The following is a 27,979-nucleotide window of genomic DNA, read 5'->3' as shown; positions in this document are numbered from 1 at the left end:
GTCTCTCTCTCATCTCTATCTCTCCTCCCTCCCAACCTTTCGCTCTCTCTAAAATGCAATGGAAAAAATATCCTCAGGTGAGGATTAAAAAAGAAAGATGCTTATATCAACCCAAGAAATCTGGTAGGTAACACATTTCTTAGGGTCTACCCAGCCTTGAGAATACCAGTGAGTGGCCCGCCACCCACTATGCACTGCATACAGGGGAGAGGCTGAGCCCTAAAGCCTCACGCCCCCTGCCTTGTCTCTCACCTGTGTAACGTCACCACACGTCCCCCATTCTGGGCTGTTCCTGAGGCTGTGGGCAATGTGCACAGCCAGGTCTCTCAGCAGATTCAGGTTGTTCTGAAATGGATGCCAGAACTAAGTAGACAGGTAGGAAGGATAACAAGACAGCACCGCCTTCCCTCCACTTCATTCTCCCCACTCTCCCCTCTGACAAACGCTCCCTCTAACACATCTGGTTGGGCGGAGGGGCCAAGTCCCGGGACCTATTCCAGGCAGAGCCCACGTGCTCTCTACCCGCCAGGGAATAACCACCTTCTGCAGGAGCTTGGTGGCGTTCTGCAGCTTTTTCACGGCTTCCACGTGATCCTCTGCTCCACACCTGCAAGTGAAAGGCCCGTGGAGAGCTGCCCAGCTTCCCCACTGCGTTTGGTGTTGGGCGTTCGTCCACTGCACTTTGTCATCTATGATCACATCTTACCGCCCAGAGACAGATTATTCTGCCTGCCTTACAAGTAGGAAAGCTAAGCCCGGGTGTCCAGGTCCTGAGAAACAGGAGACAACAGAAGGGGGCATACTTAAGCAGAGTGGTCAATGCTTTTTCAGTTCCATAACTTCTCTCCATCCACTTCAGCACGCGGTTCCCAGCCAGAAATACCAGGTTGGTTTTGTTCTTTTTCCCCTTCTCAGTGCCCAGAATTTTAATGACCTACATGAGGAAAGGAGGTAACACACACACACACACACACAGAAAACACAGTGGGTGCTGGACACAAGGGTAGGAGACACCTAGACCTCCCCCTCAGTTGGGAAGCAATAAAAGAGTAATTTTGCTCAGGACTCCCCAATTGTCCCCCTCTACCCCTCCCAACCCTGTTGTGATCCCACACTCCTGACACTCTCTTTCCTAACCATTCAGAAGCCCCTCCTCACCTACCTGAAGGTCACTAAGATTGCTCACATGGGTCCCACAGCACATGTTGGAATCAACATTCTTGATGGTAACAACTCGAATGGGCCCAGCATGGTCATCTGGCAAACCCCGGCCCCTCACCTACAACACAGAGGAGGGAGGAGGGAGAAGGGCTGTCTGAATTTTGATGAGGAGCCCCCAGAGGGCCATTCTACAGAAGCCACCCTACTGGCTCTCCCCTCACCTGCTCCACCTCAGGATCATCTAGGCTCAGTTCTCGCACATTCACCGGCAGCCGGTCTCTGATTTTCTCATTGACGTTCTGCTCAATGGCAGCTACTTGCTCTACAGTCACAGAGGGGCTATCCAGCTCAATCACACTCCGGAGTCGCCCTAACTCCCTGTCAGAAGAAGTAGAGGAGCCACAGGATGCTGATAATGACAACAGTAACAACATAAGAAAGTTCACAGTTTACAAAGAATGTCCACATAAATTATCTTATTTAATCCTCACAAAAATCCTGCAAGGTAGGGATTGTCATTTCCATCTTACAGCTGAGGGGTAGTAACGAATGTGACCATGGTCACATAGATCCACACTACGTAGGTCTTTAGGCTCAAAATTCTATGTTCTTTCCTAAGCAAAGGCAGATATCTCTCCGCTCATCCTATTGTTTTCCCTACGAAACACAAGGTCATCCACCCCCCACCCTCAAGGGGACCAGGAGAACACAGCAGATTTTGAACACTGCTCTTTCTTTTAGCCTCCTACCCCCTGACCCAATACTGAGAAAGGAGCTGGGAGTCAGAAGTCATGCTCTGCCGTTAGTCTTATGCCTCCTCCTCACCATGACGTTGTCTTCAGCCCAAACAGATGATCAGCAACCGCTGTGATGAGATGCTGCCCTGATAAGAGAGAATGAGAGATAGAAGAATGAGAAGCCCAGACAGCCACATACTCCCACATCATCATAGAAAGTTTCCTTGATGAAGACCTGTTGGGCACTGGGTAATATTGAGATACTTTATTGAATATCCTCACAAGAATTCTGCAAGAGGCTTTACGATGCCATTTCACAAATAAGGAAACTGAGGCCTGGAAATGTCAATTAACTTGCCAAAGTAATGTAGCTTATCAGAGGCAGGATTTGAACTGAAGCTCTAATGTGGCACATTCACTCAACAAATATTTATCAAGTACCTACCACATGCAAGGCACAGGGCTTGATGCTAGAGATACAGCATTATCTCTGACTGATGACAGGAGGAGGAGGAGGAATAGAAGGAATTAACTGTGAAGGCAATGGGAATAGACAGCCAAAGACCTTGAAGGAGGAAAGAAGCAGGATGTGTTCAAGGAATCGAGAGGAAGGCCAGCATGGCCAGAATGCTGGGAGCAAGAGGGAGGGAGACCAGCTGAGGCTGGAGCAGCAGACAAGCACCAGCTCAGGTAGGGCTTGGGGGCCATGGTAAGTATAGCTCTATCGTGAGCAACAGGAAGCTTTTGAAGAGCGTTAAGCAGGAGAGAGACATGATCAGATCTTAATTTTTAAAAGATTATTCTGGCTGCTCTTCGAAGAATAGGCTGCAAGAAGCAAGACTGTATGTGGAGAGACTAGCCAGGAAGCTATTATAGAGGTCTGGGGAAAGACAAGGAGAGCTGGGCCTAAGATGATCACACTGACAGTGGGAGGAAATAGAGAAGTATTTAGAAAATAAACCGACAGGACTTAGTGATTGACTGGCTATCCCCAAAGAGTGTCTGTACTAACTTCCAGGATTTCGAAAAACTAGGTGGCTGCTGATGCCATGCACTGAATATAGAGAACGCTAATGGAAGACCAAGTGTGGGAAAATGGGTGACTTAAAAAAAATGTTTTTATTGATTTTAGAGAGAGAGGAAAGGAGAGGGGGAGAGAGAGAGAAACAGCAATCAGTTGCCTCCCGCACACAACACACCCCGACCAGAAACCAAGCCCACAACCTGGACATGTACCCTGACTGGGAATCTAACTCGTGACCTTTCATGGCACTGACAACACTCAACCAACTGAGCCAGACCAGCCAAGGCTGGAATGGGTGACTTTTATTCATTGCTGTTGTTTTTTTTGTTTATTCCTTTTTTTTCTCGAATGGATAACTTTTAAATACCATTCTAGATGTTCTGAGTTTAAGAAGTTTATGACACATCCAGATAAAGATACCAATAAGGGAAAATCCAACAGTTATTCTAATACTTTAATTTGTATTGGTTGATTTGAGAAAGAGGAAGGGGGAAAGATAGACAGAGGGAAAAAAAAAACCACATTGATTTGTTGTTCCACTTATTTATGCATTCATTAGCTGGTTCTAGTTAGTATGTGTGTTGGGGCCATGCTCTACCAATTGGACCTCCCGGCTAGGACCATATTCTAATACTTTTAGTTGCTCATATTGCTTTTATAACACCTATCATAACCTGCCTCAATCGGAGCTGCTTCTGCATACGTCTGACTTTTCCAAAAGGCTAACTCCTAGAGAACCCAAACCGTATCTCAATCATCGTGGCATCCCATACAGAGCAACTGCCCCTCCCACAGGGCCCGATCCCGCCCCACCTACCTGAATGCTGCTGCATGTGGTCAAACCTCCGCTCCCAGTCCACCTGGACGTGGACCTCAGTCCCAGGCGCCAAGGGTGTCTGTGTGAAATGGTCAGCCTCGGCCCCCCGGCGGGTCACTCTCAGCACAGAGATGCCATTGATCGTGCCACGGTCATCAGGCTGGGGAAAGAAATGCCGATCAGCAGCAGTGGGAGGCAGGGCTCACCCCAACTCCTGGACACAGAGACCCCGGCAGCAAGGAATGCGGGGCTTCGGGTACCTGCCCCCCGCCCTCGGGGAAAAGCAGCGTGTCTTCCAGCACCACTTGGAAACCGCTCAGCACGTCCTTGTGGCCTTTGCTTCCTTCGGTCTGCAGCTCCGCGGGCCGGCAGGAGACCACGGTGGTGGTGAACTGAACAGAGAGGGACGAACGAATAAACTGAATCTAGCTCGGCTCTCCCTCCACACCGCGCCCTCTTCCCGCAGCGCCCCCTCTGCTCGGCAGCATCGGGGCCCTCGCCCGGCGGCCGCACCGCACCTCCCGGGCGTAGCTGTCCCGCTGACACCGGAACGCCATCGCCGCCCTGTCCCCGGGATGCCGGACCCGCGCGCGCTGGAGAGCCTGGGGCGGACGGAGGCCCGCGCGGGACAATCCTCAGTGCGGACGCGTCTCTGCGCAGAAGCGAGAAAGCGAGGAATGGGATGTGGTTGGGACAAATTTGTTGAAAACGCGATTTGCAGACGTTCTGGGTTGGTTAGCAGCTGCTTTGACTTTGTAAAGGACCAGAGGACAAAACTGTCCTGAACTTATCGAGGCACTTAGTGTAGCCGGTTGGGCTCCCGGGATGTGTAGAGGTGGGGATGGTGCGGGCTTGGAGGCACGGCAGCGTGCCCAATAGAAATAATGCAAGCCGCATGTGTTAATATTTTATTTAAATCAACATATCCATACTTTCATCATGTAATAGGTATGTAAAAATAAGTGAGTTTTTCCCGTATAAAAGTTTCAAAACCTGGTGTGTATTTTACACTCCCATCTCAGTTCGGAGCAGCCATATTTCAAGTACATGTGACTCGTGCTGGACAGTGCCTTGAAACTTTAACCGCTTAAAAATTAGTTAACTTTCTTTCTGCTCTTTCAAATCAGCTAATAAAAAACCTGAAGGCTCCAGATGTTTCAGAATTTAGGATTTCTCAGATTTTAGGCAGTAATGGAGAGCCTACTCTATGTGTTGTTACCTAACGCGTTCCATTTGGAACTCAAGAGCAACATCTTGTAATCAAATCATTCATATTTATGCTGAGAAATAAATATACTAAATGCAATAAACACTATAAACAGCCTCACATCATTTTAGGTCATGTTTTGTTGTCAGATGAGTTTTGGTGTCAATTTTTTTGTTGTTGGTTTTCAGAACTGTGGATAAAGGGACATGCTATACAAATTCAAGTCACAACTTTGCCACTTATTGTTACCTGATTGATGACCTATGAAGAAAATATATAATTATTTAATGAGATAATAGTAAATTGTAAAACATAATACAAATATAACTTTGTATTAGCAATTGTTTGGGGGTTTTTTTTAGTTTAAGAATTAATGTCAGCTTTAAAAGTATAAAGAGACTTCTGGAGTGTGCAGAAAGCTGAGGTGGGTTTCTGGCTGATTCTAGGAGTGGCAATATTACCCCTATGGTGAAAGGCTGGTTTCTGCTCTGAGAAATCAGAGCATAGATCTGTGCATGGGGAAGTCCCCCAGCTTGGTTACAACCTGCTCCCAACAGATTTCTTCTTTCAACCTCAGCGATGAGGGCCAGGCTCTCTGACACCCACCCCTCCCCTAAAGAGTAACTATAGGGGGAGAAGAGGTTTGCCTCCAGGAGGAAAAAGTACAAGCAGGAGAGATATAGACCAGTTCCTAAAGATTTATTATAATCTATATGCTACTTCTTTGGATTTTGCTCTACCACATACACACATACTCGAGAGCCCTGATGAGTGGCCCAAACATAGAGAATATAGCTGGTTGGTAGGAAGTCAGCAGTCCCACCAGTCTACTCCTCTGCTATTCTGCCATCTGATGTAGCAGCCATAGTCAAGTGTCTAGGGAAAAGAAATAAAGCATGAAGGAGGACACTTAATTAAGAGCTTCGAGGAAAGATCTGAGATCCCAGAGGACCTTGGTGCTCAGCCAAACAGCTGGACAAAGGCCCAGGCCCTAGCTTGTCAGAAGGACTGGAAGGCAGCCACAGCTTCCTCCACAGGTCTACCGTGCAGAAGTTAACTACTTGTTGCGTCGGCACTGTCAGAATCATCCTAGAAAAAAAGAAAAAGACAAACGTTACCTGTAGAATAAGGAAAGAGTGAACATTTGTGTTCACAAACACTGCTCACTCCCTTCTGCTCTCCAAGTTTTCTTTTGTGATTTTCTGAGTCACACAACTTCTTGGGAGGCTCATATGGAAGGATTTAAACTTTGGAAAATAAACCACCAGTACTGAATAAACAGCACGGTGTCATGTATCATTTAGTTTCAGAATTTCAATTAATGCTACTGCTCCTTACAACTGTAAATATAGTCAACAGGGCCAGAACTGCTCTAGGATGGAGAAGCAGAGGGAGAGATGCAAGTGAAGAGGGTCTTGCTGGGTTTGGTGTTTTTTCGTTTTCTTATAAGCAAAAGTTTATTTAGAAAGCCACAGAGGTTTAAGAAAAAAAGTTACAGAGGCCAAGAAGAGCCCTTGAAGCTTAAGAGAAAGAAAAGTAAGGTAACATGCCTGGGGAGAAGAAGGGGATGAGAAAGGTGTGGGAATGCTCCCAAGAAGGAGAGCACTTCCTGGGGTTTTCTTTTTTTATATATATATATTTTTTTTTATTGATTTCAGAGAGGAAGGGAGAGGAAGAGAGAGATAGAAACATCAATGATGAGAGGGAATCATTGATTGGCTGCCTCCTGCAGGTTGGACCAAGCCCACAACCCAGGCATGTGCCCTAGACCGGAATCGAACCTGGGACCCTTCGGTCTGCAGGCTGACGCTCTTTCCACCGAGCCAAACCGGCTAGGGCTTACTGGGGTTTTCTTAAGCCTGGAGAAGAACATTCACTCTTCTTTGTCAAATTCAAATTTGGCTAAAAAAAAAAAATCAAATTTGGCTAACATGCACTGAGAACTGCTATGTGCTAGGGGCTGAGACAGGCGCTTTCTAGTATTGTATCTTATTTTTAAGAGCAAAACGGAAACTAAAGGGTTGAGGGCAGGCTTTACTTACATCCAGATCGTCCATGGCAGGGGGAGGTCTCTTGGTGCTGACCTTCTGCAAAAGCTAGAGGGAAAAGAAAAGTAGTCACAAGAGAGAAGAGCAACCTGCATACTAATGGGCCACAGGAGAATGGTCCAGCCAGACAACGGCCCTATGTTTAAAGCCCCTAACACATCAGTGGAATGAATTAGAGAAAAGTACATCAAGCCCCTTTTTAATAAGAAATTTAAAAACACACAGAGCACTCTCCTTACTAATCCAGGTCAGGGTCTGCTAGTGTTTTTGCAACTTGAATAACTAGTACTGAAATTCTGAAACCAAATAATTTATTGGGAAATAGTGATTTTTTTTCTAATCCTCACCTGAGCATATTTTTTCCATCACTTTTCAGTGAAAGGAGGAGGAAGGGAGGGAGAAATCGACTGGTTGCCCCCACATGCACTCGCCCCAACCACAATTGCCCCAACCTGCAACCCAGGAATCAAACCCTCGACCCTTCGTGCTTGGGCCAATGCTCTGACCATTTAGAAACACTCACCAGGGTAAAAATAGTGATTTTTTAAATTTGAATTTTATACTGCTTAGTTTGAGCTTCCCAAGAGGTTATCTAGTTCAAGAAAACACACACACACACACACACACACACGCACACACACATGAACAAAAATTACAGAAAAGTAGGAAAAGGTTCTACCAAACTTCTTCAGATCACAGGCTCTACTCTATGAATAGAATATTCATTTTTCCCATCCCTACTAAACACTGCACAAAATACATAAAGAATATCAGCACCAATCAGCGGCCGGCCTAAGGAGCTCATATATCTCTGCTTAGCCCTGATGACAATTCTCCAGACAGAGACTCAGAGAATGATCAAGATGAGCAGAAAATGACATTACCTCTGCGTAATGTTCCACCTGAGCCAGCTCCACCTCTTCATCCCCTTCCCAGTCTCTCCAGTTATCAAAGTCCACAGACAACCACACTGGCTGAAAGAGGAAGCACGGAGAGTCACAGGCTGAGAGGGCAGCAGAAGTGCATAGAAAAGTGTGGTGTGTGCATGGGAGCATGCTTGGGGAAGGTCAATGGGAGCAGTCTTCCCAACAGCCCCCTTTAACCCCATCTCCAAATAGCCACATAATCCATAAAGACTTACCAAGAGCCTTTTAAACACAATGTTTAGGGTATGGAAAAGCATAGAAATTCTGCCCTCCAAGAGCAAATTAACTGGGAAGATAACACATCTGGAAATATGACTATGTCATAAAGTATCATAGAATCAACCAAGGAAGACAGGGACAACCCTTCAAGGCCCATGTCCCAAGTTCCCACACTTAGAGAAAAAAAGTTATTTACTAATTCATTTAGCAGATAGTTATTGAACAGATACTATGGGTCAGACTCTGAGACTGGCACTGGGATTATAGAAATGTTTAATACATAGTCCCAGCCATCAAGAAGCAAGTGAGGCCCAGCTGGTGTGGCTCAGTGGTTGAGCATCGACCTATGAACCAGGAGGTCATGGTTCAATCCCCAGTCAGGGCACATGCCTGGGTTGCAGGCTCGGTTCCCAGTAGGGGGCAGCCAATCAATGATCTCTCTCATCATTGGTGTTTCTATCTCTCTCTCCCTTCTCCTTTCCTCTCTCTAAAGTCAATAAAAAAATTAAAAAGGAAAAAAAGCTCCAACTCTAGGCAGTTGGGAATTTTAGACCAGTGTGGCCAAAATCACCATTTTTTGAGAGAAGCTAATAATCTGGATTTGTGGGTGAATTCGCCATATTTTTATATGTCAGCAACTAATCAAAACTTCTAAATATCGGTAGGCAATGGAAATAATTTTTAACATTGTGAAGGCTGCTCAAATAAATTTGAGAGCCAGATCCGACCAGCAAGCAGTCAAATTGCAACCTTTAGGAGAAAGAATCTACTGGAGGATCTTAAGTAGGGGAGTGACAAGGTCAAATGTGTTTATTTTTTTATATGTCTTTATTGATTTTAGGGAGAGAGAGAGAGGGAGATTGATTGGCTGCCTCCTGCATGCCCCCTATGGGGGATCAAGCCCAAAACTCGGGCATGTGTCCTGACAGGAAATCGAACCTGCCACCCTTTGGTGCATAGGACAACATTCACACTCACCAGGGCTCAAATATGTGTTTCAGACAGATCATAATGGGAGGGATGCTTTAGACAGATTGGGGGTGGGGCTGAAAATACACAACAGACCTCACCCAGTGATGGATGAAGCCTGAATTAGGTAGATATGAAATAATGGATTCAATCCTATCCAGGTAGTCAAATAGGCAGGATCTGGTGAGTGACTGGATGTTGGTGGGGAAGGAGGCAAGGGTGATTCCCAGAGCTAATTTGGTACATAGACAGAGAGCACAGGAGAGAGAGCAGGCCACTCCCTACCTTGATATCCTCCTTGGTGAGCCGGGGCCAGGCCACTTTCTCCTTCCATTTCCTCACAAAGCAAGTAATGGAGCGGCAAGAGCGCTTATCCTGGGAGTCCTGCCGCATAGAGAGCCTCATGCTTAAGAGTCTTAAGGGAATGAATCTCCCATTCCCCAGGCAGCCTTCCCACCCAAACCTGACTGTCCCACCCCATCCTTACCTTGGAGTTCACCTTGGCATAGAACTCAATCTCATTGTACAACTCCACTCCATCCGCATTCTTGCAGCTGAGGAGACAATGCAGCAGAAGAGATGTGGGAGGCTGAGTGTGGGGGCACTAAGAGAAAGGAAAGGTTCCCAGGAAGCCAGACTCAACCAATGGGAGGCCATTACCTGAACACAATGCGGTGGTCTTCTAGGAGCACGTGGACATCGGTGCTGTCCTCAACACAAAACTCCATGAACACGTACCTGGGCCTGTCATACCACAGGGTCCGGGCATGCTGCCTGAAGAGGAGTTGAGGTGGGGCTTCACAGGGATGGGAGAGGGAAGACTGAGAGCATTTGGGAAAGATGGGAGAAGGGGGAAATACAGGGATATTTTATGCTACCGCCCTGTCAACATGGAGATACAAGAGACAGGAGGAGGTGGGATAGGAGTGATGGAAATGGGTGAGGGTGAATCTGGGGAGAATCAAAAGTGTGAGAGTGAAAGGTAAGGAGTTATGGAGGCCATGGAGATGGCACTGCCCCTCACCACCCCAAAGTTACAGAGACCTGGGGCCTGGGGTTCCCATGGGACCTCGCAGAACCTGCAGCGCCCAGAACATGTGGGACAAGAAATCTAAAGGGGAAAGGGTGGCCGGAAACACTCACCGTGCCATGGCGGCCCCCCGCAGCCCAGTGGCGTTGGGAATCCGAGTCCGGGGTCACTATCTTTAGATCCTGGTGAGTGACGCCCCCGGCAGCTGCCTCTCCTTATATGGTCGGCGGAAGGTTGCAGAGGCAGGAGAGCCGCGACCTTACCAGGGAGCCGCACTCCGGGGACAGTGGGAAAGCCTGGCCCCTGCAGCCCTGCACGTCCGGGGACAGTGGGAAAGCCTGGCCCCTGCAGCCTCTGCAGCACTGCATGTCTCCAGAAAAGCACACATTTAGGCAGAGACGACCCACCCTCTGGGACCGGGGCAAGGGCTACACGACACTAGATACACACACGGAGTGACTCGTCCGCGGCTCCACGCACCTGCTTCTCCGACGCTTAGTACATTCAGCGCCAGATTCACAAAAGGCGCTCAATTTAAAAAAATTATTGGTCCAAACGAAATCCCCGGGGAAGGCCCGCCCTCCGCAACCAACTCCGTGACGTCTAAGCCCCGCCCACCCGCCCGCCGCGTTTCCCAGCCCGTGCGTCGTAGCCATGGCAACAAGGGAGTGCCTCTGACGTGTGGCGGCTTTTCCGGGAAGATGGCGGCTGTCGAAGTAGCTGCAGAGCCGGTAACGGTGGTGGCGGCCGTGGGACCAAAGGCGAAGGACGAAGAGGAGGAAGAGGAGGAGTCCCTGCCGCCGTGCGAGGCGGTGCGCTGGGCCCCGGTGGGGGCGGTGGCCGAGGCCGGGCCTGGGGCGACTGCGTTCTCGGAAGAGGCGGCTGCCGAGGACCCCGGCGCGGCCCCGGGCTCCCCGCCCGACTCTCCGGGCCGGACACTGCGGCGGCTGCGGGCCGAGCGTCGGCGGCTGGACTCGGCGCTGCTCGCGCTGTCCTCGCACTTCGCGCAGGTGCGGTTCCGCTTGCGCAGGTGTGCGCGGGGCGCCGGCCGAGCAGCAGCGCCTCCTGCGCGAGCTCGAGGACTTCGCCTTCCGCGGCTGCCCTCACGTCCTGGGTTACGGGGAGCCCGGGGACCCCGCCTGCGACGAGAGCGACGGGCTGCCGGGGGACCGGCCACGGTTGCGGGGCGAGGACCAGGTGAGCAGCGGGGGCCGGGCCCCGAGGGGTATGGGCATAGGAGGGAGGGAGTGGGTGGGTGGCGATCCCGACGAGGATGGAGGTAGCGGTGGTGAGCAGCCGACCTGGCTAGGTGAGTACGCGCGTCCGAGACAGGAAGCTTGAAACAGGCGTGTGGACAGGAGGACAAAAAGGCCTGGGGACCCGTGGTGAGAGGTGTCCCCGAAGGTGTGATGACGTGAAGGGCGAAGAGAGGATTGAGAGGGCCACCGATCAACCAACCAAGGCAGCGCTGCTTCCGCTCACCTTGCAGTCACCTTAGCAAACACCTGGCACCTTTGCTGATAGAGTGCCCCGACCCTGGGGATTGGGGAGATTGGCTGGTGAAGAGCAAGTGGATTGGAAATCGTGGATAATTAGATCTCCTCTCTCTGCCCGTGTTTTCCTGGAACCTAGAGACTCTTTCATCTTTAGACTCTTGTCTGAGCGCTTTGGTGAACAACAGGGTATCTTAGTCATTAAAAGGAACACAACTCCTGATTACATCCATTTTCTAATGCTGGTATTTTAAACCTCCTTCCCCATCCTGCTTGATAACTAGATATTCGAAATGAGGTTCCACTGGTAACTGACAAGATTCAGTCAGTTAGCCACCTCGAGAAGTTGGGAGAGTGTGTATACCGCACCAAGGGAACATTCCCTTACAGTCTTTCAATCCCTGGAAATGCGCACTTGTAGATAGGTGTTGAGGAGACTCACTGTCTTTTCTCCACATTTAAATATATATATATTTTTTATTGATTTCAGAGAGGAAGGGAGAGAGCGAGCGATAGAAACATCAATGATGAGAGAATCATTGAATGGCTGCCTCCTGCACGCCCCCTACTGGGGATCGAGGCCACCACACGGGCAGGTGCCCTGGGCGGGAATGGAACCCGGACCCTTCAATCCGCAGGCCAATGCTCTACCCACTGAGCCAAACCAGCTAGGGCTACCACCTTTTTATTCTTTTTTTAAAAATATATTTTATCGATTTTTTTACAGAGAGGAAGTGAGAGGGATAGAAAGTTAGAAACATCGATGAGAGAGAAACCGCAACCAAGGTACATGCCCTTGACCGAAATCAAACCCGGGACCCTTCAGTCCGCAGGCCGACGCTCTACCCACTGAGCCAAACCGGTTAGGGCTACCACCTTTTTATTCTTAAAGCTACAACCGACATGTGCTTTCTTCCCACTTAAATTGGTTTTAACCAAGAAGACTTACCAGTAACAGATACTGACTTACTTTCATCTGAAATGTTTCCAATGCAATCTTGTGTTTACTGTTCCACCCTTCTCTCCAAATACCCACAGCTCCTTGCACAAACAAGGAGCAGCCACGTCAAATTGCCAGACTCTTAAGGAATAGAAAGGATAGAACGGATTACTGTGGGCAGGCCCTGTTCAGGTGTGAGGAGCACCGAAGGTTCTCTGTGGATTTGCTCTTTTGGTTGTTCATTTTCACTTTCAGAAACAGAGAACAACTTTGAAAAAAAAATGTAGTGTTCAGAAATACCTAATAAGCAGCTGTGATCTTGTGTGCATATATTGATACAAGAACAGGTAGTGGGGGATATGTGTGAACCAAATGATTTACTTCTTATCAGTTCCTGGTTTTTTTAAACCAATATTTTATCTCACTTCACACTGGAAATTATTTCTTTTATTTCCTGCCTTGCACCAGAGCTCATTGTTCTATTAAACTTGTTTGCTCACATTCCAATAAATAACGTACTAGAACTATTATGGCAAAGTTCAACATTCTCATGAAAACAGAGTCAGGATTTATAGCTGGTTTCTTTCTTCCTTGTTTTCATAAAGTTGGGGTACAGTGAAAACACAAAGTTTACCTAGTCGTGTTCCTTGAGCTGGTTAGACTTCTGGTCAGAGTTCATTACAGTAGTCCCTGCTTATCCAAGGGAAATATGTTTGAAGACCCCTAGTGGATGCCTGATACCTCGGATAGTACTGAACATACATATTATGTTTTTTCCTATATATACATACCTATGATAAGGTTTAATTTATCAATTAGGCACAATAAGAGATTAACAACAATAACTAATGAAATAGAACAGTTATGACAATATACTGTAATAACAGTTTTGTGAATGACTTTGGGCCTGTAGTAAGTAAAGTAAGGATTACCTGAATACAAGCACTGTAATACCGCAACAGTCCAAATAACCCAAACGATTACTAAGTGACTGATGGGTGGGTGGTCGATACAGCATGGATACCTAGATACTCTGGACAAGGGGAAGATTCAGGCTCAGGATTTCCTAATGCTACTCAGAAGAGTACACAGTTTAAAACTTTTGAATTGCTTATTTCTGGAATTTTCTAATTAATACTTTTGGACCTTGGTTAACTGCAGGTAACTGAAATCACAAAAGGCAAAACTGCAGATAGGAGGGGACTGTTGTGTTTGGAATATGCCATTCTGTATGTGATTCAGTAATAAAAAACAAATGTGTATTGAGAGTTTACCCTGTGCTAAGCCTTGAGGGTACAAAGCCATGGCCCTTGCCTGTAAGGAGCTCATAGACTGGGGGAGACAGAATCCTAAACAAATAATTATAATGTGACATGAGCTAGAGTAGAGTGTGTACAAAATACAGTGGAAGGAATGATCGGTTCTGCCTGGGAAAATCGAGGAAACCTTCTTTTAGCGGACCGCTAGGCCCGCACTAAGACAGGAAGAGAAAAAGGATTCTAAGAACACTACCCCACTCAGAAAGGATTGCAGGGGGAGTATCCTGAGAAAAGGCTTGCTTTCATGTTGAATAAAGGTAAAGCAAGAGCATTGCTTTTTAAATAATTTGAACAAAAAGTTATCTTGTTTTTCATTTGTCCTCTCTCATACCTTACTTCTGGAGGGCTTGTTAAGTACCATTTTAAGGTTAAATTTAATATCCTATAGACTTCTAGTTTGAAATGCAGCCTTATGCCTGCATAATGTGCTGAGTTTGCTTTGTTTTGATACTCAAGAAAGGCATGGAAAAAACAGTGTTTGAGTATACACTGGCAAGACATTGCCACCCTGAAGGGATTATAATCATTTAAATGTGGAAAGCACCTGGTGGCCAACAGTGGGAAAGGGAATCACTGCTCAGGGAAGCTTACCAGACATTAAAAAAAAAAAAAACCACTATTACCTTCCCACCCCCATTACTTGGCTTTGGATTTTTTATTGCCCCATATCTGCATTTATTCTTTCTTTTGATTTTGTAGATGTCTGTAAAACATTGAATGGACTTTGAATCTTAAAAAAAAAACTGGTTATGAGTTATAAAGCCTTTCTCTACACCCTTACCTCCAGATTCTCTTCAGAAAATAGTCAGGAGTTGTTCTGTGGTAATTAGCTATGGAAGATGGCATGGCTAATTCCTGGGAGGCTGTCTTGGCTGATATAAGTTATCTCACTCCTAACTAGACCTTTAAGGGGGTGGGCGGGGAAAGCAATCTTGCCATAGGCGGTTTGGCTCAGTGGATAGAGCGTCGGCCTGTGGACTGAAGGGTCCTGGGTTCGATTCTGGTCAAGGGCATGTACCTTGGTTGCGGGCACATCCCCAGTAGGGGGTGTGCAAGAGGCAGCTGATAGATGTTTCTCTCTCTATGTTTCTCCCTTCCTCTCTGTAAACAATAAAATAAAATAAAAAATTTTAAAAAGCAATCTTAACAAAAGGCCCCATTGTATTCTTATCCTATTTCCAATGAGAGACAAATATTTTCCTAAAGAAAACACATTTAATAAATTTCCCTGTATGAAATAATTATTCTTATTTTTGAGCCCATCTTACAAATTCTGTATTTCATCTGGATTATTTGGAAATGTCTTATATTTTGCTAGTCATTATTGGCTTGAGAGGATTCTTGATGTGCCCTGAATTTTCCTTTTCCTATGAAATAAACCTAAGTATTTTCTCATCTTAGAGTGAGCAGGAGAAACGAGAACGTCTGGAAACCCAAAGGGAGAAGCAGAAGGAACTGATACTGCAGCTCAAAACCCAACTAGATGATCTGGAAACATTTGCCTATCAAGAGGGCAATTATGATTCCCTACCACAGTCTGTGGTCCTGGAAAGACAGCGGGTAAGTAGAGGTCACCACTACCTAAACACTGTTCCTTCCAGTGTTTATTCTTTCCAGCATTCATTCTCTCCTAGCTTGCTTGTCCTGGGTCTTACTGAGAATCCCTTTGCTGGCCTAAATCAAAGGGAAATTTTACTATTACAGTCTTTATTCACACATGGAAACACGAGTTCCAAAGTTTTATAATATGATGATTGAGTTCTACCTTTTTGTTGATTATTATTAATAATAATAGTAATACTTTCTTTTTTAATATATTTTATTGATTTTTTACAGAGAGGAAGGGAGCGGGATAGAGAATTAGAAACATCGATGAGAGAGAAACTTCTATCAGCTGCCTCCTGCACACCTCCTACTGGGGATGTGCCCGCAACCAAGGTACATGCCCTTGACCGGAATCGAACCTGGGACCTTTCAGTCCGCAGGCCGACGCTCTATCCACTGAGCCAAACCGGTTAGGGCAGTAATTCTTTCGTTTGATCATTAAAATAGTTCTATTTGGGCACATCATACTATGTAAACTAGCTTTTTCCCCCACAATCAGTTGATAAATATATCAGGAATCCAGACTGACTTTAATGCTGTATTTATTTAAACAACTTTTGGGTAGACAGGTAAATCAGCTAGTAGAAATACAGCTACAGCCTCCCCTACATGTTTGTCTCTCCTTTTGACGTGGCTATTTCTCTGCCTGGGCTGCAGTTGCATTACCAAGATTTCATTGTTCCTAATATTGTTAGTAGGATATTTTGGCTATAATATACCTTCATGTTTTGTAAAGATTTTTCTTTAGTTACTTAGAGTAGAACAAGAAGGGATGAGAAGGACTAGAAACTAAGAGAAACCAGTATTTATTCTCTTGGAGACCTTGGGGGAAGCTAAGTATGAAGATTTTTGGATCATCGGCCACTTTGGATTATTCATGCTGTTAGTCACCTGAGTGAAAGTTGCCTAGTCCGGTAGAACATTTGTAGTTAGAAGAGCCATTTCTGTCGGACAGGAACCAAAGGTTCTTGTTACTCCCAGAGAAAAAAGGTCTATCCTTACCTAATAAGCAATTACATCATTTCTCTCATGAATTTGATAGTTCTTTGTGTCTTTGATTTCTATTTAAGGGTAGGAGGTATGCCAGTAAAGATTTTCTTTCTTCCTAACCTTCTCCCTGAAAATTCCAAAGGGTGTGCTCATTGCTTGTGGTCTTGATAGGTGATCATAGATGAATTAATAAAGAAACTGGACATGAATCTGAATGAGGACATCAGTTCACTGTCTACTGAAGAGCTTCGGCAACGTGTCGATGCAGCTGTGGCTCAGATTGTAAATCCAGCCCGAGTGAAAGAACAGTTGGTTGAGCAGCTGAAAACTCAGATCCGAGATCTTGAGATGTTTATCAACTTCATCCAAGGTCAGAGGGGGGTGGACAGATGTGATAATTTATATATTGTAAGTAATGATACCTAAAGGTGCCAGTCTTGGTGTACTCTTTAAGGGGTTTGACCACTTACTACGGGAGCTAGCATGGTGAGTAACCAGATAGCTAAAATCTCACTCTGCCATTTACTGGCTCATGTCCTTGAGCAGGTTCCTAACCTCTCTAGTCCCACTCTCTTCACCCATAAAATGATTCATGCTTTCTTCACTCAGCAAATATTTTTTGAGCCAACAACTACAGACCAGTCACTGTTTTATACAATTAAATAAGATTTATTTGTAAGTCTTGTCATGTAGTAGGCACTAGTAAATATTCTTCCTTTGAAAATCTGCCATCAAGGGGCTAAAGAAGTATCTTCTCTTTTTAACTTCTGATTATAGATGAAGTGGGAAACCCATTGCAGACAGATAATGGACACTGTGAGTGCAAGGCCAGTGGGAAGACAGGGAACGGCTCCACCAGAACTGGCAGCAGCAAACTGCCTCCAAGAAACAGCAAACGTAAGTACAGCTCCCAGATTAGGCAAATCTATAGAGACAGAAAATAGATCAGTAGTTGCTAAGGGCTTGGGAGGTTGGGAAGAAGGGTAATGGGAAATGCTAATGGTACAAGGTATATTTTGGGGATGATGGATACACAGATCTCTGAATATACTAAAAAACCACTGAATTGTATCCTTTAAATAGATGACTTGTATGGTATGTGAATTATATTTCAATATAGCTGTTACTAACCCAAAGAAAGGGAAGTCCAGTGACATCCTTGGGTGGCTCTTAGCTTCATGTGGGACCTATATATAGCTCCAAAGCAATACTTTATCTCAACTTGTGACTTATTGAATGTACTTCTGTGCTCTTATGGCCCTAACTGATGAGTATTGTGTTTTCTAAACAGCAAAGGCGGAAGATGTGAAGAAAGTCCGGGAGACGGGGCTGCACCTGATGCGGCGAGCACTGGCAGTGCTCCAGATCTTCGCTGTTAGCCAGTTTGGTTGTGCCACAGGCCACATCCCACAAACCCTGTGGCCAACAGGCCAGGCTGACAGGGACTACTCTCCCTTACTGAAGAGGCTGGAGGTGTCAGTAGACAGAGTGAAGCAGCTAGCCTTAAGGCAACAGCCTTACGGCCACGTCATCACCTCTGCCAACCTCCAGGACCTCTGTCAGGGGGGCAAGGACGAGCTGACTACAGCTGTGCGAAAGGAGCTGACAGTGGCCATGAGGGACCTGCTGGCCCATGGACTGTATGCCTCCTCACCAGGGATGAGCCTCGTCATGGCCCCCATTGCTTGTTTGCTGCCGGCCTTCTCCTCGGCCCCCGAGGCCATGCATCCCTGGGAGCTCTTTGTAAAGTACTACCATGCTAAGAATGGCCGTGCTTACGTGGAATCCCCAGCCCGGAAGCTCTCCCAGTCCTTTGCCCTGCCTGTTATGGGAGGCACTGCTATGACTCCCAAACAGAGTCTACTGACAGCCATCCATATGGTGCTGACAGAGCATGACCCTTTTAAGCGCAGTGCAGACTCAGAGTTGAAGGCCTTGGTGTGCATGGCACTGAATGAGCAGCGTCTCGTGTCCTGGGTGAACCTTATCTGCAAGTCGGCATCACTCATCGAGCGCCACTACCAGCCCTGGAGCTACATGGCGCACACAGGCTTTGAGAGTGCCCTCAACCTGCTCAGTCGCCTCAGCAGCCTCAAGTTCAGCCTCCCTGTCGACCTGGCTGTGCGCCAGCTCAAGAACATCAAAGATGCCTTTTGATGATAGTGCACTAGCCCTACCCCAGCACATTTTTCAGTAAAGATAGGTGGTTAGGCTTCTAAGATAGGAACAGAGAGTAGGAGGAAGGGTTAAAGATGTTTCCCCTAGCCAAATGACTGCAAAGTCAGTTTTATTTAAAGGTTCTTCCCTGGTGTGTAACCACAGTGTACCTGTGGCACATACGTTTGAGCCTATGGAAAAGAAATTAGTCATGGCACATGGTTAATGCACCAACACTCATGCCAGGTATAAATTTTAGGAAATCCAAGTTTCTCTAACTATTCTCTTTATGACAGTGAGTGGCATTATGAGTGAGTTGTTAGTCCTGAAAGAATTAGACTTGAGATTCGTATTGGTTAAGTTGGGAGCCAAGGTTCAGGGGAGGTTGTGTATATTCCATAGCTGCCTCCAAACTAGGAATGGGAATAATCTGAGAATAGCATTTCTAAGGGAGTTAACCACAAGTTAATTTTAATATGATCCCTTTAAGAATTGAAGTCTGTTCCGGACAAGGTGGTCCTCTTCACACAGCACAGACAATATTTTTGTTTTGTTTTGGAGAGGACTGTTTATAAAGAATGACAACCATTGACTGGTTCCATGTCCTCTGGCAACCTCCCAAGGACATGCTGACAGTGTTCTGAGAAGTAGACGTGTTAGAAGTATACTTCTCAAGAGAGCCCTTGCCACTGAATCAAGTGTGGATAGGAAAACACATCAGTGACCAGCAGCAACTTCTGGGCTGTGATTCCCTTGTCTTGGAGGCTGGATGGTGGAGGAGGTCTGATCATGTGATAAGTACTACAGCGGGGGTGGGAAATATGGCAGATTGCTGTTGAACACTTCATTGTAAAACTGACTCTAGAGCAGCCCAGTTTGGTCCTCAATATTTTAGCCTGTTTAGTTTCTATGTCATTCAGCCTGCATACTACTCCAGGACTGACCAAAGATGGGCAAATTGTATCACTTTCTAGAAAACCAAATGAGTTCCCAACACTACTGATTCAGCATTGTTTCATGTATTAAATTGGCAGCTGCACTTTATGTCTGCACTATTACATAGTGCATTTTAACTTAATTTTTCCAGCAACATGTTATTTAAGATGTATTGTTGAGAATTCATTAGAATTAGTTCTCCTGTGTGAAGCAGAATAAATGTATGATGTTGTGGAAAATGATATATCTGTGGTTGCTAATAAAATCTAGTATTTTGTGTAGATTCTCTGTAAGGACCTCAGAGCCCCTTGGCTTTGATTTGTAAGTCCATCTGGGCATTATCTGATCCAGACCATTTCCTCAAGCTGTGTCTGGTTCCTGGCCTTTCTGCCTCTTCTCTAACCTCTGCCCTGGATCAGCACAGCTTTGGTGGTAGTTTTCGTCTCTGTAAGTAAATTCACTAAAAAGTGCCCTTGGCTTTATCATCCCATCTCACCCAGGCCAGCAGTCCCACCCCCACAGCAGATGTCACCACACCTGCCACTTTTGGAATTGGCACTTCTAAACCTATTTGTCTGGATATTATTTAGGGTGGGTAATAACTGCTGTAGTCATGTGGCATAGCCCTGTATTACGCCAGTATTATCTTTTTCTAATCCTCAAAAACTAATTTGCATTAAGGTTTTGTGTAGCATCATGGGAAGCATTTTTGTTTGTGTTAATCCTAATTTTTTAAATTTTAGAGAGAAACATCAGTGATGAGAAAGAATCATTAATCAGTTGCCTCCTGCATGTTCCCTACTGAGAATCTAGCCTGCAACCCGGGCATGTGCCCTGACTGGGAATCGATCCAGTGACCTCTTGGTTCATGGGTGGATGCTCAACCACTGGGCCACACAGGCCAGGCTGTGTTGTCCTAATTTAATTCTCACTATTTGTAAGGTAGGACAGTATTATTCCCATTTTATAGCTGAGGAAACTAAACTGCAGGAAGGTTGTCTAGGTTTACACAATGAAAGAGCTGTGATTTGAACTGGAGTTGCCTGAATCCATATCCTATAGTCTGTACCCTTATCATGTTACCTCGGATCTTGTGGCTTCTAGATCTTTTGTTCCTCTTTCCTTTTTCTATCCCCCTCTACCATCACTTCAGGGAAGAGAAGGTATTTTCCATATACCTGCCAGAAATTTCAGCTGCCAGAGGACTAGGCTGCAGGGAGATGGGCAGATAGCCATTGCTCTGCTGAGTTCATGTAACAAAGATGTGTAGAGACAGATAATCCCATCAGCCTTCCAGCAGTCAGATAATCTAGTCTCTGATATCATCTGCATTATAACTGAGGACAGTTCTGGCTTGGAGTGAGGCAGTCAGGACAAGGGAGGAGAGGAGGAACAGTCAGCCTGGTCTAAAGTATAGAATGAAAAAGAGCCATGGGTATGTATCCAATGAAAGTGCAAGGTCTGTTGCAAAGATTTCTAAGGTGCTCTGTATTTATTCATTATTGAGTACCTACCAACTGCCTGGGCCAGGCTAAATGCTGAGGAAAGATGTTTAAACAAAAAAACTCAGCCCTAGCCAGTTTGTCTCAGTGGATAGAGTGTCAGCCTGCAGACTGAGGGTCCTGGGTTTCATTCTGGTCAAGGGCACGTACCTCAGTTGCTGGCTCCTCCCTGGCCCGGGCCCTGGTTGGGGCACATGCAGGAGGTGACCAATTGATGTGTTTCTCTCAAATCTATATTTCTGTCTTTCCCTCTCTCTCAAAAAATCAATGGAAAAATACCCTCGGGTGAGGATTTATAAATAAATAAAGCATGCTCTTTGCATTTCTGACAAGTTCTCAGGTTTTGTTGCTGCTACTGGTATGAGGACCGCACTTTGAGAACCACTGACCCAAACCAACTAAGATATGTTCTATAATAAAGGTAAGTTTAGATTGGATTCTTGAAGGAACAAGGAACAGAGAAGGAAGAGATTAATGCTGCCTGGAAGTGTCCTTGAAGGATGGGTAGGATTTTGCTTGGCTACTGAGAAGAATAAAGACATGAGGAACAGCCTGAGTAAAGACCCAGGGATCAGAAGAGGTTGGACTTTTGAGTAGTGGAGCTGGATGGAACTCCAGTGGTACACGAAGTATATGAAGGAGTCAGGAACTTATGTTGAAGGAAAGGAGTGAGAGTTCAAACTTAGGTACAAAGAGCCAACAAAGTATTTCAAGCAGACAAGTGGTAGACTTGAGAGTTGTGTTTAGAGAAATTTCTCAAGATCTATACATCATAGGGCTCCACTCCAGACCTGAATTTTGAGTTGGAGATGCATCTTTAATAAGCACCCCAAGCAATTCTGAGCCACACAAAAGTTTGAAGAAGGACTGGAGAAGAAAAAGAACTGAGGCTGGATCATTTAGGGAGCAGGTGGAAAAGGATAGAAAAAAAATACTTAAAATGTCATAAGGCAAAATTCACAGGGTTTAGTTACTAATTTGGGAGAGTGTTTGTGAGATGAGTCCAGGCAATTATAAAATGTTAGGGTTTGGTTTCTATTTTCCAAGGGAGCAACAGCAGAAGAGGCAGAAGCAGATGAGGTTGGGAGAAGACCATGGAAGTAAAAATGGATAAGGAAATGTATTATAGTGGGAAGATCACTGGATTGAAAATGGGGAGACCTTGCTCTGTGAACTTTGCTGCTGTAGAATTGTCATCTTTTAGAGGCCAGAGTAGATCTCTGAGGTCCCTCCAACTCTAAAATGTCATATTCCAAGTTAAAGTAGAAAGTATTTTAGTTGAATATAAATTTAAGTACATAATTAGGGGGATAAACGATTGGAATGGGGTCCTAATGCCTGCAGGGAAAAATTAGTTCCTGGAGAACAATAAAAAATTGATGAAACCCTGATTTGTCCAACATCTTGCCCACGACCAATCCTATAGATTTTTCAATGTTCAGATGAGCAATAACTGTAAGATGATTTATCTTTCTTTTGAACTTGGAAGACACCTAAAGAAACATCTAAAAACCTAGCATTGCTGGATGTGGCTCAGCAGTTGAGCATCGACCTATGAACCAGGAGGTCACACACCAATACCTGGTCAGGGAACATGCCAGGGTTGCAGGCTCGATCCCCCATAGAGGGCATGCAGGTGGCAGCCGATGAATGATCCCTCTCCCTTTTTCTCTGAAGTCAAGAAAAATATATTTTTAAAAAACTTCCAATGAGTGATGGAAAATAATTCCATTTGAGAGCCAGCTAGACCTGAGTTCAAACCTAAATTTGCATCCCATCTCAGGTAACATCCTCTCTGAATCTCAGTTTCCTCATGTCTACATGGGAAGAAAATAGCCAAGATGCAGAGTTGTGAGCATTAAAAAGGCTGTGGACTTACCTAAACTGCCTAGCAGAGTCGGTGCTCGGTACAGTGACAGGGTAAACAGAAGGACTGCTTGAGTCTGTGTCCCAGCTCCACCACTTACTAGCTGTGGACTTGGGGCAAATTACTTAATTTCTCTAAGATACAGTTTCTTCAACTGTAGAATGGAGATAATACCTATCTCCTAGTGTTGTTATAGGATCAAATGAGGTAATATCCGTAAATAGGTTAACGTGATTTAGCAAAGGTAAACAGCTGCTATCACCATCATCCTCTTTCACCTCCTTCACTGCTTAGCTTGTAATGTCTATGACATCACGACACTCTAAATGTCGGGGGAAAATACCCTTACTTGATTAATGCTCGTCTCCTCCTCCTTACGACCAACAGCAGTTCACACAGTGGACACTAAAAAGAAAAAGTTCTATTTTGCTCCCTGACTATTCCAAGGCAAAAAAGTAAATTTCAAACGGTGTCCCCTCCTAGCGTCAGAGAATGGAACTACAAAAGGCTGGAGCATACAAGCCTTCCTTGCTCTTCCATCCGTAGGCGATAGGCGGCACTCCCTGGCTCTTTTCTTCTGCCGGATATACTAATAAAGTTTGATTTGAATAAATAAGCAGACAGGCCCTGCTTTCCCCATAAAAGCTTCTTCCGCCAGCAACCAGAGTCTGAGGGCCTCGCAAGAGGCGGGTCGAGACTTAAGGGGCGGTACCGGAAGTGAGGTCACCACCTCCGGGGTGAAAGGTTAGCGGAAGTGCGGTTCTTTCCTTTCTGCTCTAGGTCCGAGTGGCTGCGTTCGGTGAGTACATCCCTGGGCAGGGTCTTCTAATCCACCGCCATCCGCGGCCTGGGGGGCGAGTTGTGGGGTGGTTCCGAGTACTTTCCATTCCTCTGTCTCTGCCGGCTTCGTAGCGGATCCTGTCCCGTGAACAGGGCCCGTGGGCGGCCTGGGCCAGGACGACAGTGAACGCAGCTTGAAGCTCCGAGAGCCCGCAGCCTGGGCTTGCGAGTTTCTTAGGGGCCCCTTGTTCCTCTCTGCAGAAATGGGCAAGTTTATGAAACCCGGGAAGGTGGTGCTGGTCCTGGCCGGACGCTACTCCGGACGCAAAGCCGTCATCGTGAAGGTACCATCCTCGCGAGCCTGTACGCCCGTGTTTCCCGGAACTGGGCCGATTTCGGAGGACCGCGAGCTTGGAATTCAAGAACCAGTTTGGGACATGAGCCACTGAGCATTGCGTGTAGGGGTGGGGGTGAATGCATGAGGGCTTTTGGAAGAGGAAAATGGAAAATAAAAACAAGTTGACTTGGGCACCTAACACAACACGCTCTCTACCAAAGAGGCATTAAATAATAATAATAGTGGCCAACGCTTACTGAACGCTTGCTTGGTGCCTGGTACACTGCCTTACAGATGTTTTCGTGCCCAATCCTTGCAGTAACCCTAGGCAGTGGTTCTCAACCTTCCTAATGCCGCGACCCTTTAATACAGTTCCTCATGTTGTGGTGACCCCCAATTTCATTGTTACAAATTGAACATAATTAAAGCATAGTGATTAACCACAAAAACATTATGTAATTATAGATGTGTTTTCCGACGGTCTTAGGCGACCTCTGTGAAAGGGTCGTTCGGACCTTCCCCCCGCCCCCCCCCCCCCAAAGGGGTCGCGACCCACAGGTTGAGAACCGCTGCCATAGAGGGTTCTTCCTACTGCTAAGGTTTAGAGATGTTCGCTAACTCACCTGAGGTCAAGCAGATAGTAAGAGCTGCAGCTGGGATTCTGTAAAGGAGGAGGAATTGTTTCTATCAAAATGGTCATTTAGCGTATTGCAGGCCTTCACTGTTTGCCTGCTGCCTTCATCTTTTAGCTTCTTGCAATGTCCCTAACATCTGACCACAAACAGCACTGCTCTTAGTTGTTTGGGGGACACTGGAACTTCTGGTTCCCTTCCCCCCACCTTCTTGAGACGAGTTGGGCTGCCTGCCTGCCTCTGCTCCTAAGAACCAGTGCTTGGCAGGTCGCAAGGACTTCATTCATAAATGATAACTGTTCTTTTAAAACCTCTTACCTCCCAGGAGCCCAAATTCTTCCTGGTGGGCATGAATGCCGCCCTAACCCTCACTGCTCTGGGCATCTGGCATAGCACTTAGTGTGTCTGCTTTATGTGGTTTTTCTCTGTAAGATGGTGGGTCTCAGAGACATGGGGGTAGAGATGATCTTTCTGTACATGCCTGCCTCTAGCACAGGGCCTAGCTAGGCTTTAAGTTGATCCTAAATGTAAATCTTGTTCATTTAGAACATTGATGATGGCACCTCGGACCGCCCCTACAGCCATGCTCTGGTGGCTGGAATTGACCGCTACCCCCGAAAAGTGACAGCTGCCATGGGCAAGAAGAAAATTGCCAAGAGGTCAAAGATCAAGTCTTTTGTGAAAGTTTATAACTACAATCACCTCATGCCCACAAGGTGAGCATTTCAAGAATGGGAATAAAATTTAAGTTTCTTTTCCCCATCTCTGCCTTGCTGAATAAGGAGACAACCTTGCAGCCACCTGGGGGGAGACATCATTTTCAGTTTGTCACAAAGTGGCTGTGGTTTCCAATCTTGCCCCTTTCATACATCTTGGGACCGTGTTCATGTCATTTTCTTTGGTGGTTTCCCTAACTTTGCCAGGCCTAATTGAAAATCTCCAAGCTTGCTCTTTGTCTTTCTTACCCGAAAACTCTAAATGTTGAGTAAAGATTTGTTTCCATCCACAGTAAACACAGGCATGGGATCTGGCCTCCCACCTCTTCCGCTGTTCCGTTCTCACAGATAGTTATTATAGGCTTTAAAAAATGAACAAAGGAAAGCAAGTCTCCCTTGATTTCATTTGACTGCCAGACCCTTTGTCTCCTGGCCTTTCACAGTATTGTGCAGCGCATCTGCTATCCTGGTACAAGGGTGATAAAGGAATACAAGATTTGAAAGACCTCTGAACCAAATAATTGCCAAACCCAGCAGCATGTGCCTTAAAGTTTGCTACTGGGACTTGATGTTTGCTCTTAATGTGCTGACCTAAGAGAACAGGGCCGTTTCTCGTGTGCTGGAAAGCTGTGAGATTGAGGCAGCTAGCTGCCCAGCTCTTGCATTGTCATAATGGGGCACCCTGCATAGGCAGAACTTGAACGGTACTAAATACAATGGCTCTAAATAGAAAACCAGCCACCCACTAGGAATCAAGTAAAGTTCTAATACAGTGATGGTTTGTAGCTAGAAAATAAGTAGTTGGGAAAATTGACAGTGAAGTGTGAAGTTTTCCAATGGCTTAAATTTATGTAAATGAGTCTTAATATTAGAGATTTCTCAAGCCTATCATCAGCACTTTGGGACAGCTTTTGACCGTTGTTCCTGTGGAGGCAGAACCTGGTACCCTACTGTCCCAGGAGGACTTGGGTGGCTGCGGAGGCCCGGGCAGCATACGGGCTAATCCAGCTCCCCACCACTGTCCCCAGGTACTCTGTGGATATCCCCTTGGACAAAACTGTTGTCAACAAGGACGTTTTCAGAGACCCTGCTCTAAAACGCAAGGCCCGGCGGGAGGCCAAAGTCAAGTTTGAAGAGAGGTAAGTTAGGCTTTGGTGGTGGATATTGGGGTGTGGTGTTGCTAAGTCCCATAAAGAGAAATTTGTCTCTCCCTCCTCTCATCGATGTCCTTGTTTTCCCACTAGATACAAGACCGGCAAGAACAAATGGTTCTTCCAGAAGCTGCGGTTTTAGATATATATTGTTTCTGTCATTAAAAATCCAAAAAAATATCCGTGTCTGCCTGTTGCATGTATTATTTATTCATCTGGGAAAGGAGAACAGTCATAAGATAAAAGGCTGGTGGGTGAGGGGCTATGGAAAAAATATAAAAGTTAGATCTGCCTTTGTGAGACTTGAGCTAGTTCTCAGCTTGATAATCCTTTAATGAACTGCTTCCCAAAAGGGCTGCTGTTGACATTTTTAGGTGCAGAGTTTATGGCATCCCTGACTTCAGCTCTTTACATCCTTAGAGAAACTGCCACCCGCCACCAGAGGACAACCAAAGCCCCTCTGAGTGGATGTGCACTGACTGTTTCGGATTGAGAGCTAACCTGAGGTTCTCAAACCTTAGCACTGGTGGCTTGTCAAACCGGAATCACCCTATGAGTCAGATTTAGTTGGTAGGAATTTTTGGCAAGTTGTCTGGTGATACTGGTGCCTCCACTGAGGACCACACGAGGGGGCCAGGCCAAGAGCAGCCATTTCTAGTGGGACCAGGGAGAGGTCCCTAAGAGCCTGGCTAGCGGAAGCTGGCAAAAAAGAGTGGTTGAGCATCGACCTATGAATCAGGAGGTCAGGGCACATGCCAGGGTTGCAGGCTCAATCCCCAGTAGGGGGTGTACTGGAGGCAGCCAATCCATGATTCTCATCATTTCCCTCTCCCTCTGAAATCAGTATTTAAATTTTTTTTTTAAAGGGTATGATTCTCAAGGGCTTGGGATACTTGTGACCTGTTTTAGGAATGAGAGGCTCCAGCTGAGCTGGTTCTCAGTCACGGTGAAACTAGGATCCAGAGACCTATTCGCCAAGCCTGAGGTGCACTTCCACCTGGGGTGGGGTTGTGAGAAGGGCTCATGAGTTCCTGGTGTAAAAACCCTGGACTAGATGAAAACAATAGGAAAGACAGTGTTTTGTGTACTTTAGTTTGGCTCCTCTCACCTTTAAGTATTGGGCATCTCTATTGAAACCCTCCTGTTAGCTGAGTCCCAAGTGGAAATGAGTTTAAACCCTGCTTTGACTAAAAATTCAAGTTCTCATGCCTCAAAGCCCAAGTTCAAATACTGTCCAAGTTTGGATACATGCTTCACTTCCTATAATGTGACAGTGGGTAAGTTTATGTCCTTCAGAAGTTTAGGATCTCATCTGTAAAATCTGGAAAGAACTAAGGGGTTGTTTTGAAGATTGAGTTTAATTCATGCAAAACAGGACCAGTATTGGACACAGCAGCGCTCAATAACTGCTATTGT

At 46.0% G+C, this 27,979-nt stretch overlaps 3 protein-coding genes and 1 long non-coding RNA gene across 4 annotated transcripts in view; 2 read left to right on the top strand and 2 right to left on the bottom strand.

The window, feature by feature from the left end:
• The window catches only part of LOC102422794 (alanyl-tRNA editing protein Aarsd1), a 13,669-nt gene extending 3,275 nt beyond the window's left edge, over window positions 1-10,394 (bottom strand). Inside the window, 15 exon segments of the mRNA XM_023756970.1 lie at window positions 151-194; window positions 253-345; window positions 541-607; window positions 804-934; window positions 1,163-1,279; window positions 1,383-1,539; window positions 1,987-2,044; window positions 3,740-3,899; window positions 4,000-4,131; window positions 6,989-7,042; window positions 7,879-7,968; window positions 9,394-9,492; window positions 9,596-9,662; window positions 9,769-9,882; window positions 10,252-10,394. Coding sequence (XP_023612738.1) covers window positions 151-194; window positions 253-345; window positions 541-607; window positions 804-934; window positions 1,163-1,279; window positions 1,383-1,539; window positions 1,987-2,044; window positions 3,740-3,899; window positions 4,000-4,131; window positions 6,989-7,042; window positions 7,879-7,968; window positions 9,394-9,492; window positions 9,596-9,662; window positions 9,769-9,882; window positions 10,252-10,259 — 1,391 coding nt within the window. The 5' untranslated portion in view covers window positions 10,260-10,394.
• Window positions 10,395-10,776: 382 nt separating this feature from the next.
• On the top strand, window positions 10,777-19,871 carry RUNDC1 (RUN domain containing 1). Its single transcript, XM_006092324.3, is given in 6 exon segments — window positions 10,777-11,168; window positions 11,170-11,335; window positions 15,292-15,450; window positions 16,657-16,855; window positions 17,263-17,382; window positions 17,777-19,871. Coding segments are annotated over 6 exon segments (1,839 nt in total). The 5' UTR covers window positions 10,777-10,839; the 3' UTR covers window positions 18,643-19,871.
• Window positions 16,021-27,979, bottom strand: part of LOC111826739 — a 23,144-nt gene continuing 11,185 nt past the window's right edge. The window contains exon 2 of the long non-coding RNA XR_002830119.1: window positions 16,021-17,410. This is a non-coding gene — a long non-coding RNA (uncharacterized LOC111826739). The remainder of the gene's footprint in view (window positions 17,411-27,979) is intronic.
• On the top strand, window positions 23,626-26,743 carry RPL27 (ribosomal protein L27). Its single transcript, XM_006092323.3, has 5 exons — window positions 23,626-23,746; window positions 23,989-24,071; window positions 25,243-25,412; window positions 26,441-26,551; window positions 26,657-26,743. Exons 2-5 carry the CDS (start codon window positions 23,991-23,993, stop codon window positions 26,703-26,705), a joined length of 411 nt encoding a protein of 136 aa, XP_006092385.1. The 5' UTR covers window positions 23,626-23,746; window positions 23,989-23,990; the 3' UTR covers window positions 26,706-26,743.

The sequence above is a fragment of the Myotis lucifugus genome, unplaced genomic scaffold, assembly GCF_000147115.1.
Source record: "Myotis lucifugus unplaced genomic scaffold, Myoluc2.0 scaffold_100, whole genome shotgun sequence".
In the NCBI taxonomy this organism is placed as follows: domain Eukaryota; kingdom Metazoa; phylum Chordata; class Mammalia; order Chiroptera; family Vespertilionidae; genus Myotis; species Myotis lucifugus.
Note: the sequence above shows the minus strand (reverse complement) of the source record. Positions and strands in the feature narration are given on the sequence as shown.